This window comes from Balaenoptera borealis, assembly GCF_965194805.1.
Source record: "Balaenoptera borealis genome assembly, chromosome: 17".
NCBI lineage: Eukaryota > Metazoa > Chordata > Mammalia > Artiodactyla > Balaenopteridae > Balaenoptera > Balaenoptera borealis.
This window is the reverse complement of record NC_138876.1, coordinates 18,811,013-18,831,375: the sequence shown is the minus strand read 5'-3', so window position 1 is coordinate 18,831,375 and position 20,363 is coordinate 18,811,013. Positions and strand designations below refer to the sequence as shown.

At 42.3% G+C, this 20,363-nt stretch overlaps 1 protein-coding gene across 9 annotated transcripts in view; it reads left to right on the top strand.

Moving 5' to 3' along the window:
• The window catches only part of DEPTOR (DEP domain containing MTOR interacting protein), a 196,361-nt gene that overhangs the window by 116,517 nt on the left and 59,481 nt on the right, over positions 1-20,363 (top strand). For 2 of the 9 annotated variants that reach the window (XR_014236528.1, XR_014236529.1), the window contains 2 exons: positions 5,739-5,827; positions 13,087-14,442. The exons of 2 other annotated variants lie outside the window; for them this stretch is intronic. Coding sequence is in view for 2 of the 7 variants with exons in the window: in XM_082364390.1 (XP_082220516.1) it covers positions 10,784-10,912 (129 nt within the window). In the remaining 5 variants the exon portion in view is untranslated. Of the gene's footprint in view, positions 1-5,738; positions 5,828-10,783; positions 14,443-20,363 lie in introns of those variants that run through there. 5 more of the 9 variants (XR_014236526.1, XR_014236527.1, XM_082364387.1 and 2 more) reach the window with 3 other exon arrangements.

Here is a 20,363-nt window from a genome sequence, read left to right as displayed (position 1 = left end):
TTCAGTTGTAAATGGAATTGAGTTTTAAGTGTTTTGGTCAAAAGACTTTTGCATCATCTCCAGCTTGTTTGAAAATTTTATTTTTACTCTAGTCCATTTCCCTTCTTCCCTTCCAATTACCTTCTCCTCCTCATGCCGTAGTAGCATATTTGTCCCCAGAGACCAAAAAGGGAACAGATGTTACCAGAGGCCCCAAACTATAACCTTAGTTTTCAGTTTTGTCTCAATCAAGATGAACGTAAAAAAGAGAACAATTAATTACACCTTTGCTGATAAGTTTCTATTTTATTTCATATTCCTCTCCACCCCCTTACGGCCTAGAGAACAACAGCAGTAGTATCATTAGAATTCTCACTTGAACCACCATTTTTTAATTTGGAGTTATTTTTATTTTGAAGGTTCTTTTACCTAAAAAATGAAATCTGTAAACCTCTGGCTTAGAAGACCTTTCCTTGGCATTGCAACTCTAGAATAGAACATGAAATACAGGACCCATCAAAAGTTGAGTCAACCCATGCAATGTATTTTCATCTGAAAGAGGTTGTTCTGTACATTTTCCCTTTGGCCACCCTTCACTCATCCTTTAGCAATTCCACACCAGTAACTTCTGGTTCATTTCAACACAATGGGGAAAGGAGGAAAGAAGAGAAAAAAACAATAATTTATTGAGTGTCTTCTGTATGCCTGACCTTGCACCATGCTAGCCCCTTTCTGTACATGAGTCCACTTCATATCAGCAGCTAAATACTAAAATCCTGAAGGAAGAAATGATTCCAGGAGGAATACTTCTATTTCTTACCTCTTTTCTTCTACTTTGAAAAGGAATAAAGTTCCTTCCCCAGAATAGTCCACTGGCTACAGTCTAATGAATATCACTTAAACTTGGCTTCATGTTGCAACCTTTAATGACATCCTCTTTTCTGATTTTATCACATCAAGTCTAAACCCATTTCTGGGTCACATTCTCTATCATAACTTCATTTTCCCTGATCCTGTAGTAGCTATCTTCCACTCTAGTCAGGGCAGAATTTTTACATTTCACAGATACATCATGAGTGTGCCTAGGTCTGCCCCTCAAGTAAATCTAATTACTTGACTCTGATTGTTAAAACCTTATTGGCTTCCCATGACAATGACAATAAATTCCAGACACCTTCTATGGCCCTCAAAGTACATGATCTGGGCCCTTTTGATTAGAACATTATCTGTAACCCTGTTTTGCTTGCAACTCCATTGGCCTCAGGCTGAATGACTGGTTCCTTTGTTGTCATTCAAGTCTCAGATTCAATGTCAATTTTTCAGGGAAGCCTTTCTTAAATACCCGTCTTCCTCCAGTTACTCTTTATCATATTACCCTGTCTTATTTTTTCAAGACATAACATTTATCAGAATCAGATAATAGTACTTAACATTTATTATTTATCTGTCTCCAGTAGCTCCATAAATGTACGGACCTTGTCTGTCTTAACTACTATATTCCCAGTACTCAGCACAATTCCTGGCATTTAGTAAGCACTGGAAGCAAATTTGTTGAATGATCCAGTGAATCGGTGCTTCTATAGAAAGGCTAAGGGATTCACTCATTGAACACCTGCATTGTGTTCCCATGCATTTCACACACATTATCTCTTTTATTGTTCTTATACCTTTTGAAGGGGGGTGGGTCGTGTTCTCCCTACCTTGCAAATGAGGAAACTGAGACCCAGTTAATCCTTTTCCCAAGGTCACCCAGCTTGTAAATGTTAGAGCTAGGTTAGAACCTGGTCTCTCCACCCCAAAGTCCTCATAATGCTTCCTATTGCATTACTTCAAAAACTATAAACCCATGAGGCAGAGCCCAATAGATGATATAGTCCAATAAAACCTTAAACCCTTTGTGAACTGCTCATGGATGCATGACCTTTCATGTCTCCTGAGTGGAGAATTTGTATTCGATTCAAGATGAATTGTTGTGGTGGTCACACGTTCACCTGCCTTAGCTTGAAGAAGATCAAATAAATGATGTTTATTCTTGGCACCAGCCCCTCACCCAGGTCAGGGCTAGATCTTGCAGGATCATCCAAGTGAAAGATGTAACAAAAAATCCACTTCTGTTAGTTTAATCAAACACTTACCAGAGGAAACCATTCGGCCTTCAGACTGTGAAGGAATTTGAGCCATATTTACAAATAAGAAACAAAAGATATCCTTGCTGTTTTCTGGAAAGTTTATTTTTTTCTGGTGGGAATAATTAAATCCTGTGAGAAACAGTATTCAAGTTCACGCAACCCTGTGCCAACTCTCAGAGGGATTTCAAGACTCCTGGCTTCTTTTCTTGTTTCCTGCTGTGATGAATTGATGGATGTGGACGTATGGGGCCTCTTTGCCCTGTTTGTTTGTTTCTTTGTATGTTTATATGGAGACAAAACCATCTGAGTCAGAGTAAGGAATTAGTGGCCATTGTGTTCTTTTTTTCTCCTTTCAAAAATTCCTATTTCTCTTTTAGAAGAAAAATGTCAAAATCCTGCTTTTTGATCTTTCCTCCCCATTTCCACAAACCTGTATATTCCATGGAATTTTCCTCCTGAACCAAAAGAGGCCAGGTTGGGCAAACCATCCCAAGTCCCTAATTAATTTAGCCAGGACAGTTTGGGCACTGAAGTAGCAAATGGTGGGATGATAATCAACACATATGAAAAAAATTGCATACTGTGATATTTTAAAAGTAGTTCCTTTCCAATTGAGTTCAGAAAAGTCATATGTGGGGATAAAAAGGGTTGTCTGATGCACTGTGCTATGTCTTATTCTAGCGGAGGTGTCAGTTTCTCAGTCAACAGGAAGTGGAAGGGTCAGTGTTCCTTTGCTCACCATTGGGCATGGTGGGCGGAGAGAGATGATCACTCTCTCTGTGGGGGGCCCTGCCAGCACCAGAGGCCACTTCTCAGGGCCTTAGCTCAGACCTCTTTTCTGCTCCATGCCCTTCCTTGGCGGAGAACCATCCCTCATGTCAAGCGCTGGCAGCCCTGGAGAAGACAGGGCAACTCTGCACAGTTCTTTGTTCACTTAGTATTTCTTGACTACCTACCATGAGCCAGATATCATGTTAGGCCTTCATGGGATTTAAGGTCTAAAGAGGGAGAGAGACATTCATCACATATTTCTACTCTGAAGTGTATAATTATAAACAGAGATGAGAGCTGTGAAGAAAAAAAGGACCAGTGCTTCTCATTTGTGTAGAACAGTGGGAGGGGATGACAGGGAAACTTCCCCGAGGGAGGAATGCTTGAGGTGAGACCAAAAGAATGAATAGAAATCAAGTAAACCTAAGTGTATCTGTGTATGTATGCATGCACATGGTTGTAGTGTGTTCACGTGTGCAGGTGTGCGCACACGCGCGCACACACACACACACACACACACACACACAGGATTTATTCCATATAGAAGAAACCCAGAATGGAACATAGTTCCTTGGAAGAAAAGAATGACAGCTAAGACTTGACTGCAGTGTAAAGAAAATTTTGGAAGGAGGGGTAGCAGTGAGTTAGAGCAGTGTTTCTCAACCTATTTTTTATTATCTTTCCCTTCAGGAGCCTTTTCAAGACGTTTTTTTTTTTTCCTTACTCATCTCTCCCCCATGAAATGTGGATACCACAGATAACTATATACCTGTTTATGGACTATATGTATGTGCGTATATGTATGTATATGTTTCATACATAAAAAGAGGAAGATTGTTTTTTCATATGCTAAGAGGTAGGAAAAAAACTACCTAGGTCACCCCCAATGAAAATGCACAAGTTAGGGGAGGAAAGCTTAAGAGATTTATAAAATTGTGTTTTGAATTGAGTCATAATTTTCGTATGACAAAATACACAGCTTTTTAAAATTTATTTATTTATTTATTCATTCATTTATTTATTTTGGCCGCACCGCACAGCTTGCGGGATCTTATTTCCCTGACCAGGGATCAAACCTGCGCCCTCACCACTGAAAGCGCCGAGTCCTCACCACTGGACCGCCAGGGAATTCCCAACACAGCTTTTAAGTATATAGTTTGATAGGTTTTGTCAAATGTATGCACCTGTGTAACTGCCAATCGGCACATAGAACATTTCCCTACTCCAGAAAGTTCCCTCCTGCCTCTTTGCAGTCAGTCCCCTCCCACCAGAGGCAACCACTGTTATGAGTTCTGTCACCAGAAATTAGTTTAGACTTAGAGTCAGACAGAATCCTGGCTCCCCTCCTCATGGCTCTGTGATGTTCGGCACATTATTTCGTTTCTCTGGGCCTTTTCCTCATCTGGTAAATGAGGACATATGTGGAGTCCTCCTCACAGGGCTGGTGAGGGAGGCGGGTTGCCCTTTCTCCCCCCAGGGTGACTACAAGGAATACGTCTCGAAGAGGTGTTCCTAGCTTGCGGAATAAGTCTGAGCATTTCTTCAATCCTGGAAATCCTTCTCAAATTCCCTGAGCTCCAGCCTTTCCACTCTAAGTTGCCATTTGCCTTGTGACCTGAGAATTCTGCCCAGTCCTCCCACTTCCCCCATGTTTCTGCTCCTAAGCTCATCTAGAAAGCCACACTCTGCTGTGGCAAGGAAGAACAGCAAAGGAGAATGTGAAAGAATGGTCAAAGAGATAGGAGGAAAATGGAGTACTGAGGCTGCAAGGTCCTTTCTGACGGATTTCATCCACTAGCACTTTCAGAAATCTCCCAGAAACTGCCATATATACACCACTATGTATAAAATAGATAACTAATGAGAACCTACTGTATAGCACAGGGAACTCTACTCAATGCTCTGTGGTGATCTAAATGGGAAGGAAATCAAAGAAAGAGTGGATGTATGTATACGTATGACTGATTCGCTTTTCTGTGCAGCAAGAAACTAACACAACATTGTAAAGCAACTATACTCCAATAAAAATTAATTGTAATAAAATCTCCCAGAAAATTCCCAGAAGTCATGTCTGACTTCTCCTGGCCATTCTTCTTCCTTTCATCTGACCCATCACATTCCCTTTACTTGTGGCCCATCCCACATTCACCGAGGGCTCAAGTTTCTCATTTGTGTTTGGCACCAGGTCATGTCATAAAGAGCCCAGGCTTGGGCGTCAGGCACCAGATGTTTGAGGCCCAACTTCACCACTTCCATAGGACCCAGGATAACTACTTAAACTCTAGGCCTCAAATTCTTCACCTTTTTTTTTTTTAAATTGATGTATCATGGATGGACAATATTATTTAAGTTTCAGGTGTACAACATAGTGATTAACAATTTTTAAAGGTTATTCTCCATTTATAGTTATTATAAAATTGGCTATATTCCCTGTGTTATACAATAGATTCTTAAAGCTTATGTATTTTATACATAATAGTTTGTACCTCTTAATCCCCTACCCCTATTTGCCCTCCCCCCTTAAATTCTTCACCTTTAAAATGGCACTTATAATAGTTACAATTAAATGAAATGTGTCCTAGCACAGTATCTGGCTCATAATAAACAATAAGTATTTGTAGGTGTCATGTATTATATTGCTTGTTAGAATCTTTGTGTTGGTCTTCTGGCTGACTCTCGCTTAAATAAATTTATATTTACAAACACATAACGCAGAGTAACAAAACAGTAGCCAAAATGGGATATCATGGGAAGCAGAATCTATGTAATCATATGTTTCTGCCATATTGCAGCATGCCATTACAATTCTATCACTTTCTTAGAAATGCTAAATCTCTGTTTCTCATCTTAAAATGGCAGTGTTAATTGCTTCATGGCATGACTGTGAGGATAAATAAGAAAATGTGTATGATGTATCAAGCCCCTTGCCTGTCACAGAGTACCATTTGGTGAGTATCAGCTAACATATTTCATCAAATATAAGGTGCATCGATCATAAGATGTGACCCGATTTCAGAGTTGTTAAAAGGTGCATCTGAAAATAAGTGATTATTGGCATTACATCCAATTTCAGCCCTACTGACTGCTATACGCGTATCAGTGGGTTTGTTTTCACGTCTTGCTAAGCTTGTTTAACACTGAGGTGAAACTAAACACTTTTAATCAGAACTGTAGAAAAAGGAACCTTTTACAAAGCAAAGACACGGGAAGTGTTAGAAATATCTCGGTATAATCCTGAGCTGTTCCTAAGTAGATCTGCTATGGGATCTAATACTGGCTTTCTTTTTGCTGGATCCCTGGAGGCAGGAAGAAGGGCAAGTACTGAGAAATGGACAGCCCTGGGACCCCTCGGGCCTTAATAGATTAGGTGGTAACTTTATTTTTCTGGGTCACAACTAAATAATTAGTGAGAGGCCAAATCCTGTCAACCCTCTGAAGGACTCCACAAAACCAGTCACCCCAAGACTGTCTCCAGGTGTAAAGTCAGGGACCTCCCCCAGACTGACCTGTATCTGGAAGAAATTCAAAGCTGTCCCAACCCAGGCAGGACATCTCTTTCCAAAGCTGTACTCCTGGATTTATCCATAAACAATCCAAGTATCATGGGAAGTAAAGATAAATATAGTAGCATCTTTAGTGTCTCCACTTGTGTGTGACTTACAGAAGATTCCACAGTTTAAGGCTATATATCAGTTACAATTAGCGTCCTTTATGAACGAAGTAAAATCTTCATAAACAGTGGTTAAGACTAGTATTTCTTTTTTTTTTTTAATTTATTTATTTTTTTATCTTTGGCTGCATTGGGTCTTCGTTGCTGTGCACGGGCTTTCTCCAATTGCAGCGAGTGGGGGCTACTCTTCCATGCAGTGCACGGACTTATTGTGGTGGCTTCTCTTGTTGCAGAGCATGGGCTCTAGGGGCACGGGCTCAGTAGTTGTGGCATACGGGCTTAGTTGGTCCGCGGCATGTGCGATCTTCCCAGACCAGGGCTCGAACCCATGTCTCCTGCATTGGCAGGCAGATTCTTAACCACTGTGCCACCAGGGAAGTCCCTAGACTAGTATTTCTTTGCCACGTAAAAGCTGGAAAAAAGTCAGTTCAAGGCTGAGATATGTCTCTGAGGTCTCTGATTTCCCACTTTGTGTGTTTTCACTTTGCTCGGCTTCCGTTCGCAAGGCCACTTCATGGTCTAGGATGGCTGCTGTGACTCTAGCCATTAGGTTTACTTCCTGAAAGTTGCACACACTACTTCTGTTTATATTCCATTGACTAGAACGTAACCACACATGGCCACACTTAGCTGCAAGGGAATCTGGGAAATGTTGAGTTTATTCTGGGTGACTCTTATGGGTTCAGTTGTATACTGGTCCCAAAAAGATATATTGAAGTCCTAACCCCCAGTACCTGAGAATGTGACCTTATTTGGAAATAGGGTCTTAACAGAGGTAATCAAGTTAAGATAAGGTCATTAGGACTTAATCCAATATGACTGGTACACTTATAAAAAGGGTATATTTGGACATAGAGACAGATCCACACAGAATAAAGATAATGTGAAGGCATACATGGAGAAGATGGCCATGTGACTGGAGAGATGCATCTACAAGCCAAGGAGTGTCAAGGATTGCCAGCCAACATCAGACGCTGGAAGGTACAGGGAAGGATTCTCCCCTAGAGCCATCAGAAAGAGCATGGCCCGCTGATACCTTAATTTCATACTCCTAGCCTCCAGAACTATGAGACAATGGATTTCTGTTGTTTTAATCCACCCTGTTTTTGGTATTTGTCATGGTAGCCCTAGGAAACTAATACAGCGACCATGTCCAGAAAAAAAAAAAGAGGTTCTATTAGTAAAGAGAGTGGGGACAGTGGATCTTGGAGGACAACTAATAGTTTCTGTCATTGACCAGAAAGAGCTGTACAAACATCCTTCAACTAATATTTATTGAGTGCCTACTGCATATGGTGCCCTGTGGGGTCTGCTGGTGGGCAAAGCAAGTAAGGCTCCTGCCCTTGTGGAGCTTCAGGTCGAATGATGAAGCAGATATTAATTATTCACTCAAGTATTTAATTATAAACGGTAATATGTGTATTTGACAGGAACATTACTGGGTGCAAGACTTGGGGTCTCAGATACACGTTTTTGTAAGTTTGCATATTTCATTCATTTTGAGAATTCCACACTGAAGACTACAAAGTCATATGCTGAGTCTGCCATTTTGCCTTTAGTTTCAGAGTCTCTTAATTTCACCTATCATTTTATTTTTCTGCCAGATAAAGTCAAATATTGTTGGTATTACATTTACAACTTACAATTCTCAGAGGAGAGCCTATGAGAGAAAGTGAAATGATGGAGAGCAAGATGAAAAAACAGTAGTCTGGCAGAGGTCAGGTCACTGGAATGGGAATTATGGATGTTGAGTTGATTGAATGCTTTGTTTTGCACATCCCTGTTCCTCCTCCAGTCTCTTCTGTCTCAGTAAATATCATTATCATCCACCCAGGTGCTGGGGCCAGAGACCTAGAAGTCATGCTTGCTTTTTTCTTTTCCCTCCAATTCAAGATGCTTCCAAAATGTATCCCAAATGCACCTGTTTTTCTTTATTTTCCCAAATCCTAACCACTGTCCTCTCTCCCCAGGACGACTGTGGCTCTAATTGGGCTCCTTACACCTACTCTTGCAGCCTTATAATCCATTCCCCACCTAGCAACTGAAAACAATCAGGTCTGCCACTCCCCTGCTTGAGAGCCTTTGTTGGTTTCACTTTGCAATTAGGGTAACATCTAAAAGGTTACCTTGGACTCACAGCCCCATGTGATCTGACCTCTACCTGTCTTTCAAATCTTCTCTCCTTGCCTCCTTCCTCTTTGCTCGTCTCCATTACCACCTTTTAGTTCCTCAAACCAGTGATTGCTTTCTCTCCGGGAGGCATTTGCACTTGCTGTTTCCTCCACCTGGAATTCTCTTCTCATCGCTCCTTATCTTTCACACCTCACCTTACACATCTCCTTTTTAGTTAGGATTGGGAAGTCTTCATAGCATTTCTGCCCACATTTCATTGGCTGGAATTGTGTTGTGCGGTCACTTCAAAGGGGCTGGGAATTTGAATATTTTATTTTCCAACTTTCATAGGGCGAGAGAAAGAGTGGATGGGATGAGGTGAGGCGAATCAAACTAACAGTATCTACCAGAGCCCCTCACTTCTCTCCTTTATACCTTCCTGTCTATTTTCTTCATAGATATGTATTTATTTTCTTTGAACCTCTCTAAGACATAGGCTCTATGAGGGCAGGGATAGTATCTAATCCTTTTTCCTTTTTAAAAAAAATATTTTATTTATTTATTTATTTATTTGGTTGTGCCAGGTCTTAGTTGTGGCAGGCGGGCTCCTTAGTTGCAGCTCGCCTGCTCTTTAGTTACGGCACATGTGCTCCTTAGTTGTGGCTTGTTGGCTCTTTAGTTGTGGCACGTGAACTCTTAGTTGCAGCATGCATGTGGGATCTAGTTCCCTGACCAGGCCCCCTGCATTGGGAGCCCAGAGTCTTAACCACTGCACCACCAGGGAAGTCCCTCTAATCCTTTTTCTTTTTTAACTATGTGCTCAATGAATGTTTGTTGAGTCAATAAATTGACTTTGGTGAGCAGAGAGAGTGGAGACTCAAGTCTAGGCACTATCTCTGCTTTACTAGAGTAAAACGGCTTATTAAAGTAGCAGGTAGCCAGTGGAATTTCATTCTAGCACCTACCACATCACATGACACTTAATAGGTGCTCACTATTTTTAAAAATCTCAATTAATTGATTCCATTTATTCAAGTCTTAAATAATTGGAATTTGATCCCCAAAGCTCTATCATTATATTCTAAGATAGACAGACAAATATAAAATGTACTGCAGACCAGCAGCAAACATATAGTTCATATGAAAATCGCTAGCATCTTGCCTTGTACAAAGTTGGTACCCATTTTTGTTTTTTAAAAGAATTTGAGCATGTCCATGGATGTCCAGACAATATATTATTTAAGATAAGGAGGCAGATGGCATTGAATATAGTTGTATAAAAAGGTAGTTTTTCCATGTAACATTTTGGGGCACATGTCCGATCCTTTCAGTAGATTTAATGGAGAACTAGTGAAAACAGTTCTAAGACCAATTAAAGCAACATTTGTTGAGTGATATTACATGCTGGGCACTGTGCTAGGTGCATTATCTCTGATCATTGATAATAACAATTCTGGACGTAGGTTTTTGTCTCCATTTTTACAGATGGAAAAAAATGAGGTTCAGAAGGGTTAAGAACTTTGCCTAAGGTTAAGACATATCTGAATTCAGATATGCCTGGCTCTAGATTCTGTGCTTTGGAACCATTATTGTAAATGTGTGGGACTGATTATATCAAGAGAAGATATAAGCCAAAAATGCCCTTAATATATCATAGGGATTTAGATGATCCTATGGACAGAAAGATAATATTGCATTTGGGTCTGCTCTGTATTGGCTCTTGTTATAGCTATGTCCTTCAAGAACATGACACTGATAGGTGGCATTCTTGTGAGTTAAGAAATTCAAATCAATAAAATGTTTAAAAGTAAAGGGTTGAGCTTTGAAAACCAGAAAGAGTATGTCCTTATCTCTGAGCTTTCTGTATCCCAGGATTTGAGCAGCCCAAATCTGTGTATCATTAGGCTGTAATATGATACTCAGCATTTAAGCTGGGCTCCTGAATGAATATTTTCTGTTGGTCAGAAGCCTGAAAGCATGAATCTTAGTGTCTCGGGATACCAAGGGTAGATCCTGACGATGTGATCATAGAGGCCCTCAAGCAACATCCGTACTAAGCATTGTCAGATACCTTGTTCCACTCAGGGCTAAGACTTCATTTTCTGCTTCATTTATCCTTCAGCCCCCGTGCACATACATACTCTTTCCACCAGTCCTACTGTGCAACCAGAGTGCAGCATCTACAGAAGACCTCCAGATTGGCAGGGACCCAGGATGCTCTGATCCCCACAGGACCTCTCTAGGCCAGTAAAGATTTTGCCGGTCTTTTGACATCCCTTTCAAACTAGTTTGACTTCTGGGAGGTGAAAGAAGCCATTGACAATGTTTAATGGTTATTGGCTAGATTTTATTCTTGGCTGTTATCCAGGATTTTTCATTGGGTAGATTTATAAATGTGTTTGAAATTCACCCATATAAAAATGTCTGTTGAATTTCCAACACCAATAGTAGTGTTATTTCCACTACCAGTAATCAGAAACTTAGAGTTAAAAAGATTCCCCTGGTTCTTAACATTATTTAGGTCATAATTATGACCCCATTATTTAGGGGTCATATGCCTCTTTGAGAATCCAGTGACAGCTATGGGCACTCTTCCTAGGAAAAAAGGGTGTGTGTGTGTGTGTGTGTGTGTGAGAGAGAGAGAGAGAACCACATTTGCACACAGTTTAATGCTGTTCGTGGATCATCTAAAACTTATCTTTGGACCCCAGGATAAAAATCTCCCAGTCTAATCTCCTCATTTTACAGGTAAAGAAGGTAAAGCCCACAGAAGTGAAATGACTTATTCAGGGTTAAGGGAGATAAGCAGGACTAGGATGTGAGCACTCCTGACCAGGCTGTGAAATAGTGTGTGTGTAATCTATCAGCTTTAACGCCTGGCCCAGGGGACACCCAGTTTATATTATATCCATCCCTTCTCTACCCCACCCCTACCATCATATTCATTTCAGTGATTAATATGATATGCGCTGTTTTGAGTTTAAATTATGTTCAACTGTTTTTAATAGTAATAATGAAGATGCCTTGCTTTGGTAAAACATGTGTCAGAGAATATTACATTTCTCACAACTTCCTGATACAGAGCTGAATAAGTACTGTTAACTCCATTTTACATGTAAGAAAATCAAAGACCCAAGTAAATTGTTCAGGGCCAAGTGAAGAGTGAGTTCCAGCTCTTCTCATGCCGTGAATTCCATTTTGGGGGTACTGGGCTGTCGTCTAATTCTCTTGTTTAAAACAAGCATAAGCAAGAACATGAAGGTCCTTGAACGAATGCCCAGACCAGTGTTTCTCAACCTTCACTATCCCTCAGAATCACCTGGGAAACGCCTACAAAATGCCCAAAGGTAGGGACTCAGTTGGTCTGGGGTGAGGCTCAGACATCAGTACTTTTCAGAAACTCCCAGGTGATTTAAATGTGCAGCAGCCAAGAGTGAGGAATATCATCCCAGACCTCTTTTTTTTTTTTTTTTGAACATTTAAAAAATTTTTTAAATTTATTTTTGGCTGCACTGGGTCTTTGTTGCTGCGCGCAGGCTTTCTCTAGTTGCGGCGAGCAGGGGCTACTCTGTTGTGGTCCGCGTGCTTCTCATTGCGGTGGCTTCTCTTGTTGCGGAGCATGGGCTCTAGGCGCATGGGCTTCAGTAGTTGCAGCACGCGGCTCAGTAGTTGCAGCATGTGGGCCCTAGGGCGTATGGGCTTCAGTAGTTGCGGCACACGGGCCCTAGAGTGCGTGGGCTTCAGTAGTTGCAGCACGCGGGCTCTAGAGCATGCGGGCTTCAGCAGTTGTGGCACATGGGTTCAGTAGTTGTGGCTCACAGGCTCTAGAGTTCAGGCTCAGTAGTTGTGGCACACGGGCTTAGTTGCTCCACAGCATGTGGGATCTTACTGGACCAGGGATCGAACCTGTGTCCCCTGCATTGGCAGGCAGATTCTTAACCACTGTGCCACCAGGGAAGTCCAAAGTGATTTTTTTTTTTTTTTTTTGGCCACACCACGAGGCTTGCGGGATCCTAGTTCCCCGACCATGGATTGAACCTGTGGAAGTGCAGATTCTTAACCACTGGACTGCCAGGGAAGCCCCCCAGACCTCTTAAAAAGATGGGTTCAGTGCTGCATCATCCCTTCTGGTTCTTGGATGAGAGGCTGTGCTGGTTTTCATGCCTCAGATTCAAACAGAAGGTGGTGTTCCATGGCTTGTCTTTGAAAGATATTGCAAAGGCATTTGGATGGTGTGCTTTGGGCACTGAGGTGTTTCCTTGCAGTGTATCAGTTACAAGCACGTTTAGAAATAGCTGAGCTCTAGTTGATGTCAGAATTCTCATGGAGCAAAACATGCAATGCAGCAGCCCCCAAACCCTGGCAACACAGCGTTCGAGCCCGTATTGCTCCTGTGCTCATCTCAGCTGCTTTGAATCACTGCAGCCGTGCCATGTGGCATTCAAGAAACCCGGCTTCCCCTAACGGCCAGCATAAGACACAGCTCTTGTCGCGTGTCCCATACAGAGGGATGGGGTTTCGGGATGGAGTTCCAGCCCCATTGGATGATGAGGCTGCCAGTGAACAGCTGTGGTCTTGTAGCCTGGGAAGGTTCCACTGTGTCCTGTTCTCTTTGAACAACAGAAGCTTTTTAAAAGAGAAGGGAAATATACTGCATACTGTCCCAAGGCAACTTTAAGGCTGGTTTAAGGAGATTAATTTCTTATTAATTCAAATGTGCTTTGGGTATTTCGGTTTAAAGCATGGATGTTTCTCCGCTGAAGAGAAAATGTTTACTTCCTCTGCTCCCTTTCTTCATACTAGACCTGTAGCCACCCAGATCTGGCTACTGTTTGTCCTGAGTGATGAAAATTTCCCAGAGCAGGCTTTTAAATGGGGCTCTCTTGCCGGGGGCAGGGAAAGGCAGCCGTCTGCTTAAGGAGGGCCCCCAGAGCCCCTCTGCGTCTTGGAGGAGAAAGCTGCCTCTGTCCGGGGCCATGTGTGACCAGCTCTTTTACCACAGTAGGACCACAGTGCCCTAACTACACTGTGTTCTGCGCGGGGCAGCTGCCTGCATGTACCCACAGCTGGGGTTGATGAGATCAGGTTCCACTCCGCAGAGCCAGAATAATCAGGACAAGGCACAGAGCATTTCTTTGTAGGCCCAGAGGTGGCATGACTGTCTCCCGCCTTGGCTAGGTCAGCGGAGGCGGGGGACCACAGGGTACTCACGTCTGTGTAAGCTGGAATCCAGTGCTGTGGGTCCACGTGTGGGGCACGACTTAAGCATTTCAGACGCTGTGGAGAGTCCGAAGTCATCCTCTCTAAGAGCTTCTGATCCTGTGGAAATAGGATATATACAGAGAGAAATAGCTAGAAAAAAATTACATGTTTGTCTATATTTAGGTGTTCCATTTTGCAGTAAGGATTCCATGTCCATCCCCGACTGCTTCCCCCGTCACCTCAGTGTCATAGACTCCCAACGGGGACTTTTCACCCCAAACTCTCTCAGAGCTCCAGGCCACATTCCATGTCATCCCGGACACCAGTGCCAGCATGTCTCGTCAGCACAGCAATGCCTCCAAGTCCCTGCTCATCTTTGCCTTAAACTGCTTCTCCCTCAGCTTGGTGCCTTGTGACCGCCTAGAGGGGTGGGATAGGGAGGGTGGGAGGGAGACGCAAGAGGGAGGAGATATGGGGATATATGTATATGTATAGCTGATTCACTTTGTTATACAGCAGAAACTAACACACCATTGTAAAGAAATTATACTCCAATAAAGATGTTAAAAAAAAAAAAAACTTGCTTCTCCTGTTAATTCTCAGACTCCATCCTCAACTCTTTCAGCACTGTCTATGCAGTTTCCATTTTTATGCCTCCCTTAGATTTCCATCACTATAACTCGAGTTCTGGCTCTTTCGTCCTCTGTCTCAAGCCTGGGTGACTAGTTCCTTTTTTACACTTCTTTTAGAGGGTCTGGTGGTGGGTGTGAGAGTCCTTCTTGTTGGCAGGGCTGGCAGTTGGGAGGAAGAGATAGATACAGAGTTGGGGGGGAGCCAGGACAAGCTGGAAACTACCAGCCCTTCTGCATTTACCTCTCACCTCAAGGGCAACTGAGAACAAGTTGTAATCCCTCAACATCTCTGCATGTGTATGAATAACTTCTTTTTTCTACTACTCATTTCATATTCCCTGGACACTCAGCAAACCCCTCAGTTGTTTATGGTTTCCAAATCTTTATTCCTGGTTGGGTGACTTCCACTTTTTTTCCTGAAGGTTCTGGAATGGGATTATCAGGGAAGCTGGTGAAGAAATCTCTGGAAAGCTATGAGCTCATTGTCTGGTGGGGGGCTTGAAGCCACTCTTGTTCGGCAGGGCTGTCAGTGGGGAGAAGGACTGGGTCTGGAGCAGCACAGAACAAGGACAGGCTGGAACTCTATGGCACCTCCACGTTGGCCTCTCACTGCATTTAACCATGGCAGCCTTGAGTAATGTTTGCTTTCACTTCCACCTTCCAGATATTATGCTAATTTCTTCTGTGGCCAACTCCGCTCTGAAACTGCCCTGGGAAGGGAATCTGGGAAATGTAGTTCTAGTTTGGCCAAGTTGACACCACAGAGCTCTACCTTCTTATTTATATTCATGTTCTTCCTAATAACTGACCCATAAAATGTCCTCGGTACACGTATGAGGAAGGGATGGGGAGAATGAATATGAGATCCAGCCAGTAAAGGAGAGTGAAGATGCCCTGAAAAAGGGGTAGATCTTTCCTTGGGTACGGCACCTTGTACACACTACTGCATATAGAATTGTATTACATACATCTAGGATGAGATTGCTTTCACTGTTGTCTCTGTAAGCAGAAACTACCTCTGTCTTGTTCCCTCTGGTTCCTTGAGGCAGGGACCCAAAAAGGATGAAATGTTTAAGATAGGAGTCTTCAGTTTGGTCTTTTCTCTCCAAACTTCTAAAAAGAACTGGTTCTGGCAAACTAGAGTTGTATACACAACCTGGCTTATTTTGGCTGCTTTGTAAAAGACAGAAGAAATATGACCAGGCTGAATACGGCCATCTGGAAAATGTTCCTGGAAGCATTTTTGAATGCCCAGAATGGAAGTCAGCTTTTCAGGGTTAGCCTATAATCACTTTCTTGCATACAGGCTTAGCAAAAAGAGTTTGGTCCTGGCTAAGAATTCAATGGATTAGCATTAGAAGTAAACATTCACAGGCATGAGAGCTGACCTAGAGGGTAGACTGCTTAATGTAGCAATGTCTGGTATGTTCTATAGGGATGGCGGAAAGAAGGAGCCAGTTTTTGTTGGGCACCAGGCTGGGTGCTCTACTAGTTGGTTAATATGTATCATCTCCTCTCATCTTTGTCACAACCCTATGAGCTGGAGATTAACTATATTTTACTGTTGAGGCTGACAGAGTTTGAATCAGAGCCTCTGGTTGTACAATGAAATGACAGAACCAAAAGCCAGATTAGCCTAGGTCTGTCTGGCTCCAGGGTCCTAGATCTTTCCATTATATCATGGTGCTCTTCAAATCTGTTGATATTATTTTACTTTTCTGGTCCTGAGTTTCTCCATCTGGCTAATCTTGGCGAAATACGTAATCAACTCTGCCAGGGGTTAGGTGTTTCTCTAGGAATGGAGATACTGGAGGGAACCCCAGTCTTCAAATCCACACGTTCTCTGGGACTGGTGTGAGAGGCTTCTAAAGTTGACATGATCCAGAATGTGACACACTGGGCCACGCCCTCCGTTTATTGCTAGACTGTGGGAGTTGAGAGATAGAAGGCTTTACTCCTTCAGGGGCTTCCCTGGTGGTCCAGTGGGTAAGACTCCACGCTCCCAATGCAGGGGGCCCGGGTTTGATCCCTGGTCAGGGAACTAGATCCCACATGCATGCCGCAACTAAGATCCCGCATGCCGTAATGAAGATCCCGCGTACTGCAACTAAGACCTGGCGCAGCCTAAATAAATAAATAAATATTAAAAAAAAAAAAAAAAGAAGGCTTTATTCTTCCAGCCTTTAGCCAAGTGAGTGTGGAACTCTCTTGATCCTTCAGCGCAAGTTCTTGAACTGAGACAGTCCTGAGGAGCCTGGTTGGCAGCTCCGTTTCTTGGCCCACAGATTGCTTGGTCCTGAATATAGCACCAGGTACTGATAGAATAAGGAAGGGGTTCTACAGCAGAAACCACAGGCTTGGCTACCCGCCTTGGGAGCACTCAGTTCCCATTAACCTTCGCAAAGGATGTCTAAGGTTCTTGGTCCAGATATCATGCCCCAAAGGAGGTTGCTCCATGCTCAGACCTATTTATAATCCTTTTACTTTTCCCACCAAAACACTACCAAGTAGATGGTGGCCTATGTATCTCTGCAAAGTACATACACACACACACAGACACACACACACACACACACACACACACACATTTTGTTCTTAGCCCAGATCAGGGCAGCACCACCTTGGAGGTAAAATAAATGAAACAAGACTTTGGCTCACTTTTCAAAGCTAGAAAGTGTCATCAACCCACAACAAGTCTCCTCTTATGATTAAAATAATATATAAAAAAATGCATTGCATTTGTGAAAGCAGTTATAATGCAATTTTTTGTCTGATGAATAACCTTAATGTGTTCTGTATCTTGTTAATAATCTATCTTTGAAAATCTTGGAGGAACTTCCCTGGTGGTCCAGTGGTTAAGAAACTGCCTTCCAGTGCAGGGGACGCGGGTTCGATCTCTGGTTGGGGAACTAAGATCCCACATGCCACGGGGCAACTAAGCCCCTGCACCACAACTAGAGAGCCCGCGCGCTACAACTTCTGAGCTTGCGAGCTCCGGAGCCCGCGCGCCACAGCTAGAGAGAAGCCCGCGCACCGCAATGAAAGATCCCGCGTGCCGCAACTAAGACCCGACTAAGCCAAAAATAAATTAATTAATTTAAAAAAAAGAGAAAATCTTGGGTATATTAACATTACATTTTAGTATAATCCAGAAAAAAAGCATAATAATTTCTGGGTGTCAAATGGCTAATAATAAACATTCTAAGGGCAAACTGCTAACTGAGTGAAAGTTTCTTGTGGAGGAAAGAATTTGGGGTCGGGGAGGAAGTCTGACCTTCTGGAGCCTTTTTCCTTTTGGCCGTCACTCCTGTGGGAGTTTAATACATGTGGTCAGAGCATGTCTCCTGCTGTTGGAAGCCCCAGTCTGCAAATACGGGCAATTCTAAGGAACTTCCTGTATCCACAAGGGGCAGCCAAGTCTGTGTCGGGGGAATGGGTAGGAGTGATAATTTGCATATCCCCTGTGGTATAAAGGCTCCCAGGTAACAGATTCCTTCAGTAGTAAAGGAAGTCCAAGGAATCCTGTGGTTATAATGTGCCTGTGCTGCTTCTCTTCGGTGCCTGACCGCTTCTTAGAACCTCGGGAAACCACCAGATCAAGAGCATGCTGTTTGTCCTTAACACAAGCAGACCTTGGACGCAGTCCCAGTGCAATCATGAACTGCTTGTAGGAAGGTGACAGAACCACCAGGGTAGGCTACAAATCCTCTATTCAGTCTAACACACGTCCCTAGAGAGAATCGCCAGGAAGGCAAACGTTCATCCTGACTTTGGGAATCCAAGTTCTCTGGACTGAACCTGAGTTCCTCCTATCGCCCCCTCCTTTAAGTGAACCACAGTCACCCCTCCGCATGACTGACATGACACCACCGCCATCCCCGCTGAGCAAAGTGGACCAAGGCTGAGCCTGGATCTGAAACAGACCTTTGGTCGATTTGGGCTGGGAGTGAGCAGATTCTGTTTGAAACCAGCAGGCACTTTGATTTCTCAATTTGCAACAAAAATTCTTGAGTTGCTTTTTGTTGTTGCCGCTGTTTTGTTGTGAAAGAAAGTCATTCTTACACACAGTTGGCTTTCCTTCAAGGCTAATTGTGCAGTCTGTTCTTTGGGGACACCACATAGCCACATAGCATGCTTAAAATGCATAAAGTTTAGAGGAAGACGGTAATTCTCTGGAGAGCGAATCCTGTGTTTATCCAAGCACGGCATCTCTGCCTCCTCCCACACCAGTCACTCTCTAGCCAGTTGCATATTTGGTGGAGAGATTTATGGAACTGAACATACAGCTGCAAATTTTCTTTCTTTTTTTTTTTTTTTTTCCCCAAGAACAGTGTTCTGCTGTCAGGGCTGTTATGCAATAAGCACACACACACAACTTATTTACTCCAGGAATGTCCAAAACTCCTAAGTGGTATCCCTTGCTGAATCTGAGTGTGTGGGTAAACATAAAGCATTCTTTGGGTGAAAGGAACTCATTCCATAGATGTAACTAACAAATCTTGACTCAGCTTATGTCTCTGTCTAATATTTTGTTCAAGGACCATCCATGAGTCTAGCTACACTCTACAACTACTTCAGTTCTGAAGCAACTTTGTTAAAGTGAATATCTTAGGGACAGGAGCAGAGATTCTTTAACTGAATTCCACTGCTCTGTTTAAGATTATGCTGATTAGTTACTGTGGCTCCTGGATGCTCTATCCATATGGGGTTCTCTTGGATTGGGAAAAATTCTCTCTTATCACCCTGTATTGTTTTTTTATTTTTATGTTATTTTTTAAACTTTTCTTTTTAAAAAAAATTTCTTTTGGGATTTCCGTGGTAGTCCAGTGGTTAAGACTGTGCTTCCACTGCAGGTGGCATGGGTTTGATCCCTGGTTAGGGAACTAAGATCCCTCATCCCACATGCCACATGGCCAAAAAAACAAAAACAAAAAAAAGTTTTTTTCTTTTTATTTTTTTATTGAAGTATAGTTGATTTACAATAGCATGTTAGTTTCAGGAATACAGCACAGCAATTCTCTTCCCTTATAGGTTATTAGAAAATATTGAGTAGAGTTCCTTGTGCTATACAGTAGGTCTATTTTGGTATGTATTTTATATATGGTAGTGTGTATATGTTAATCCCAACCTCCTAATTTATCCTCCATTTAAATTTATCCATTTAAAATAAGTATATTTATTTACAATTTCTTATCTGAATGAATAACTGCAACTTGACATCTATTTCCATTTCCCAAACCAAAACCCAAACTGGCTTCCTGGATGTGGACCCGTGCAATGGTTTGTCTCCCTTTCCACAATCTGCATCCATTGGGCTCTTTTGGAGGGAGAGATTGTGCAGGAGGAGGGACAGAAGAGAAAAACAAATATTTATTTAACATTCACTGGTATTAAACACTGGGCTTAGTACTTAATCAGATTTGATCCTCATAATAAACACGATCCCCATTTTACAGATGAGTAAAGTATAACTCAGAGAATTTGGAACATGGCTAAAGTTACATAACTGGTAAATTATAAAAATGAGTTAAAAAAATTTTTATTGCACTATATAAAAAATATACAAATTATTCATGCACATCTCAAACTCTATTACAAAGTAAATTACTAGTGCAACTACTACCTAGGAATTCTAAGACCATGGATTAGTTGTCTACTTCTGAAATTTATATACATTTATCATATTGCAGTCATCATATTGGGTACATATCTAGGAGTGAAATTGCTAGGTCATAAGTTATGCGTATATGTTACATTTAACTAGAGTAATTGTTCTATCCTTTATTGAAAGGGGAGCAGAATAGTCTCCAACTATTATTGAATTGTCTATCCTTTGAATTCTGTGCATTTGGCTTCATGTATTTGGGG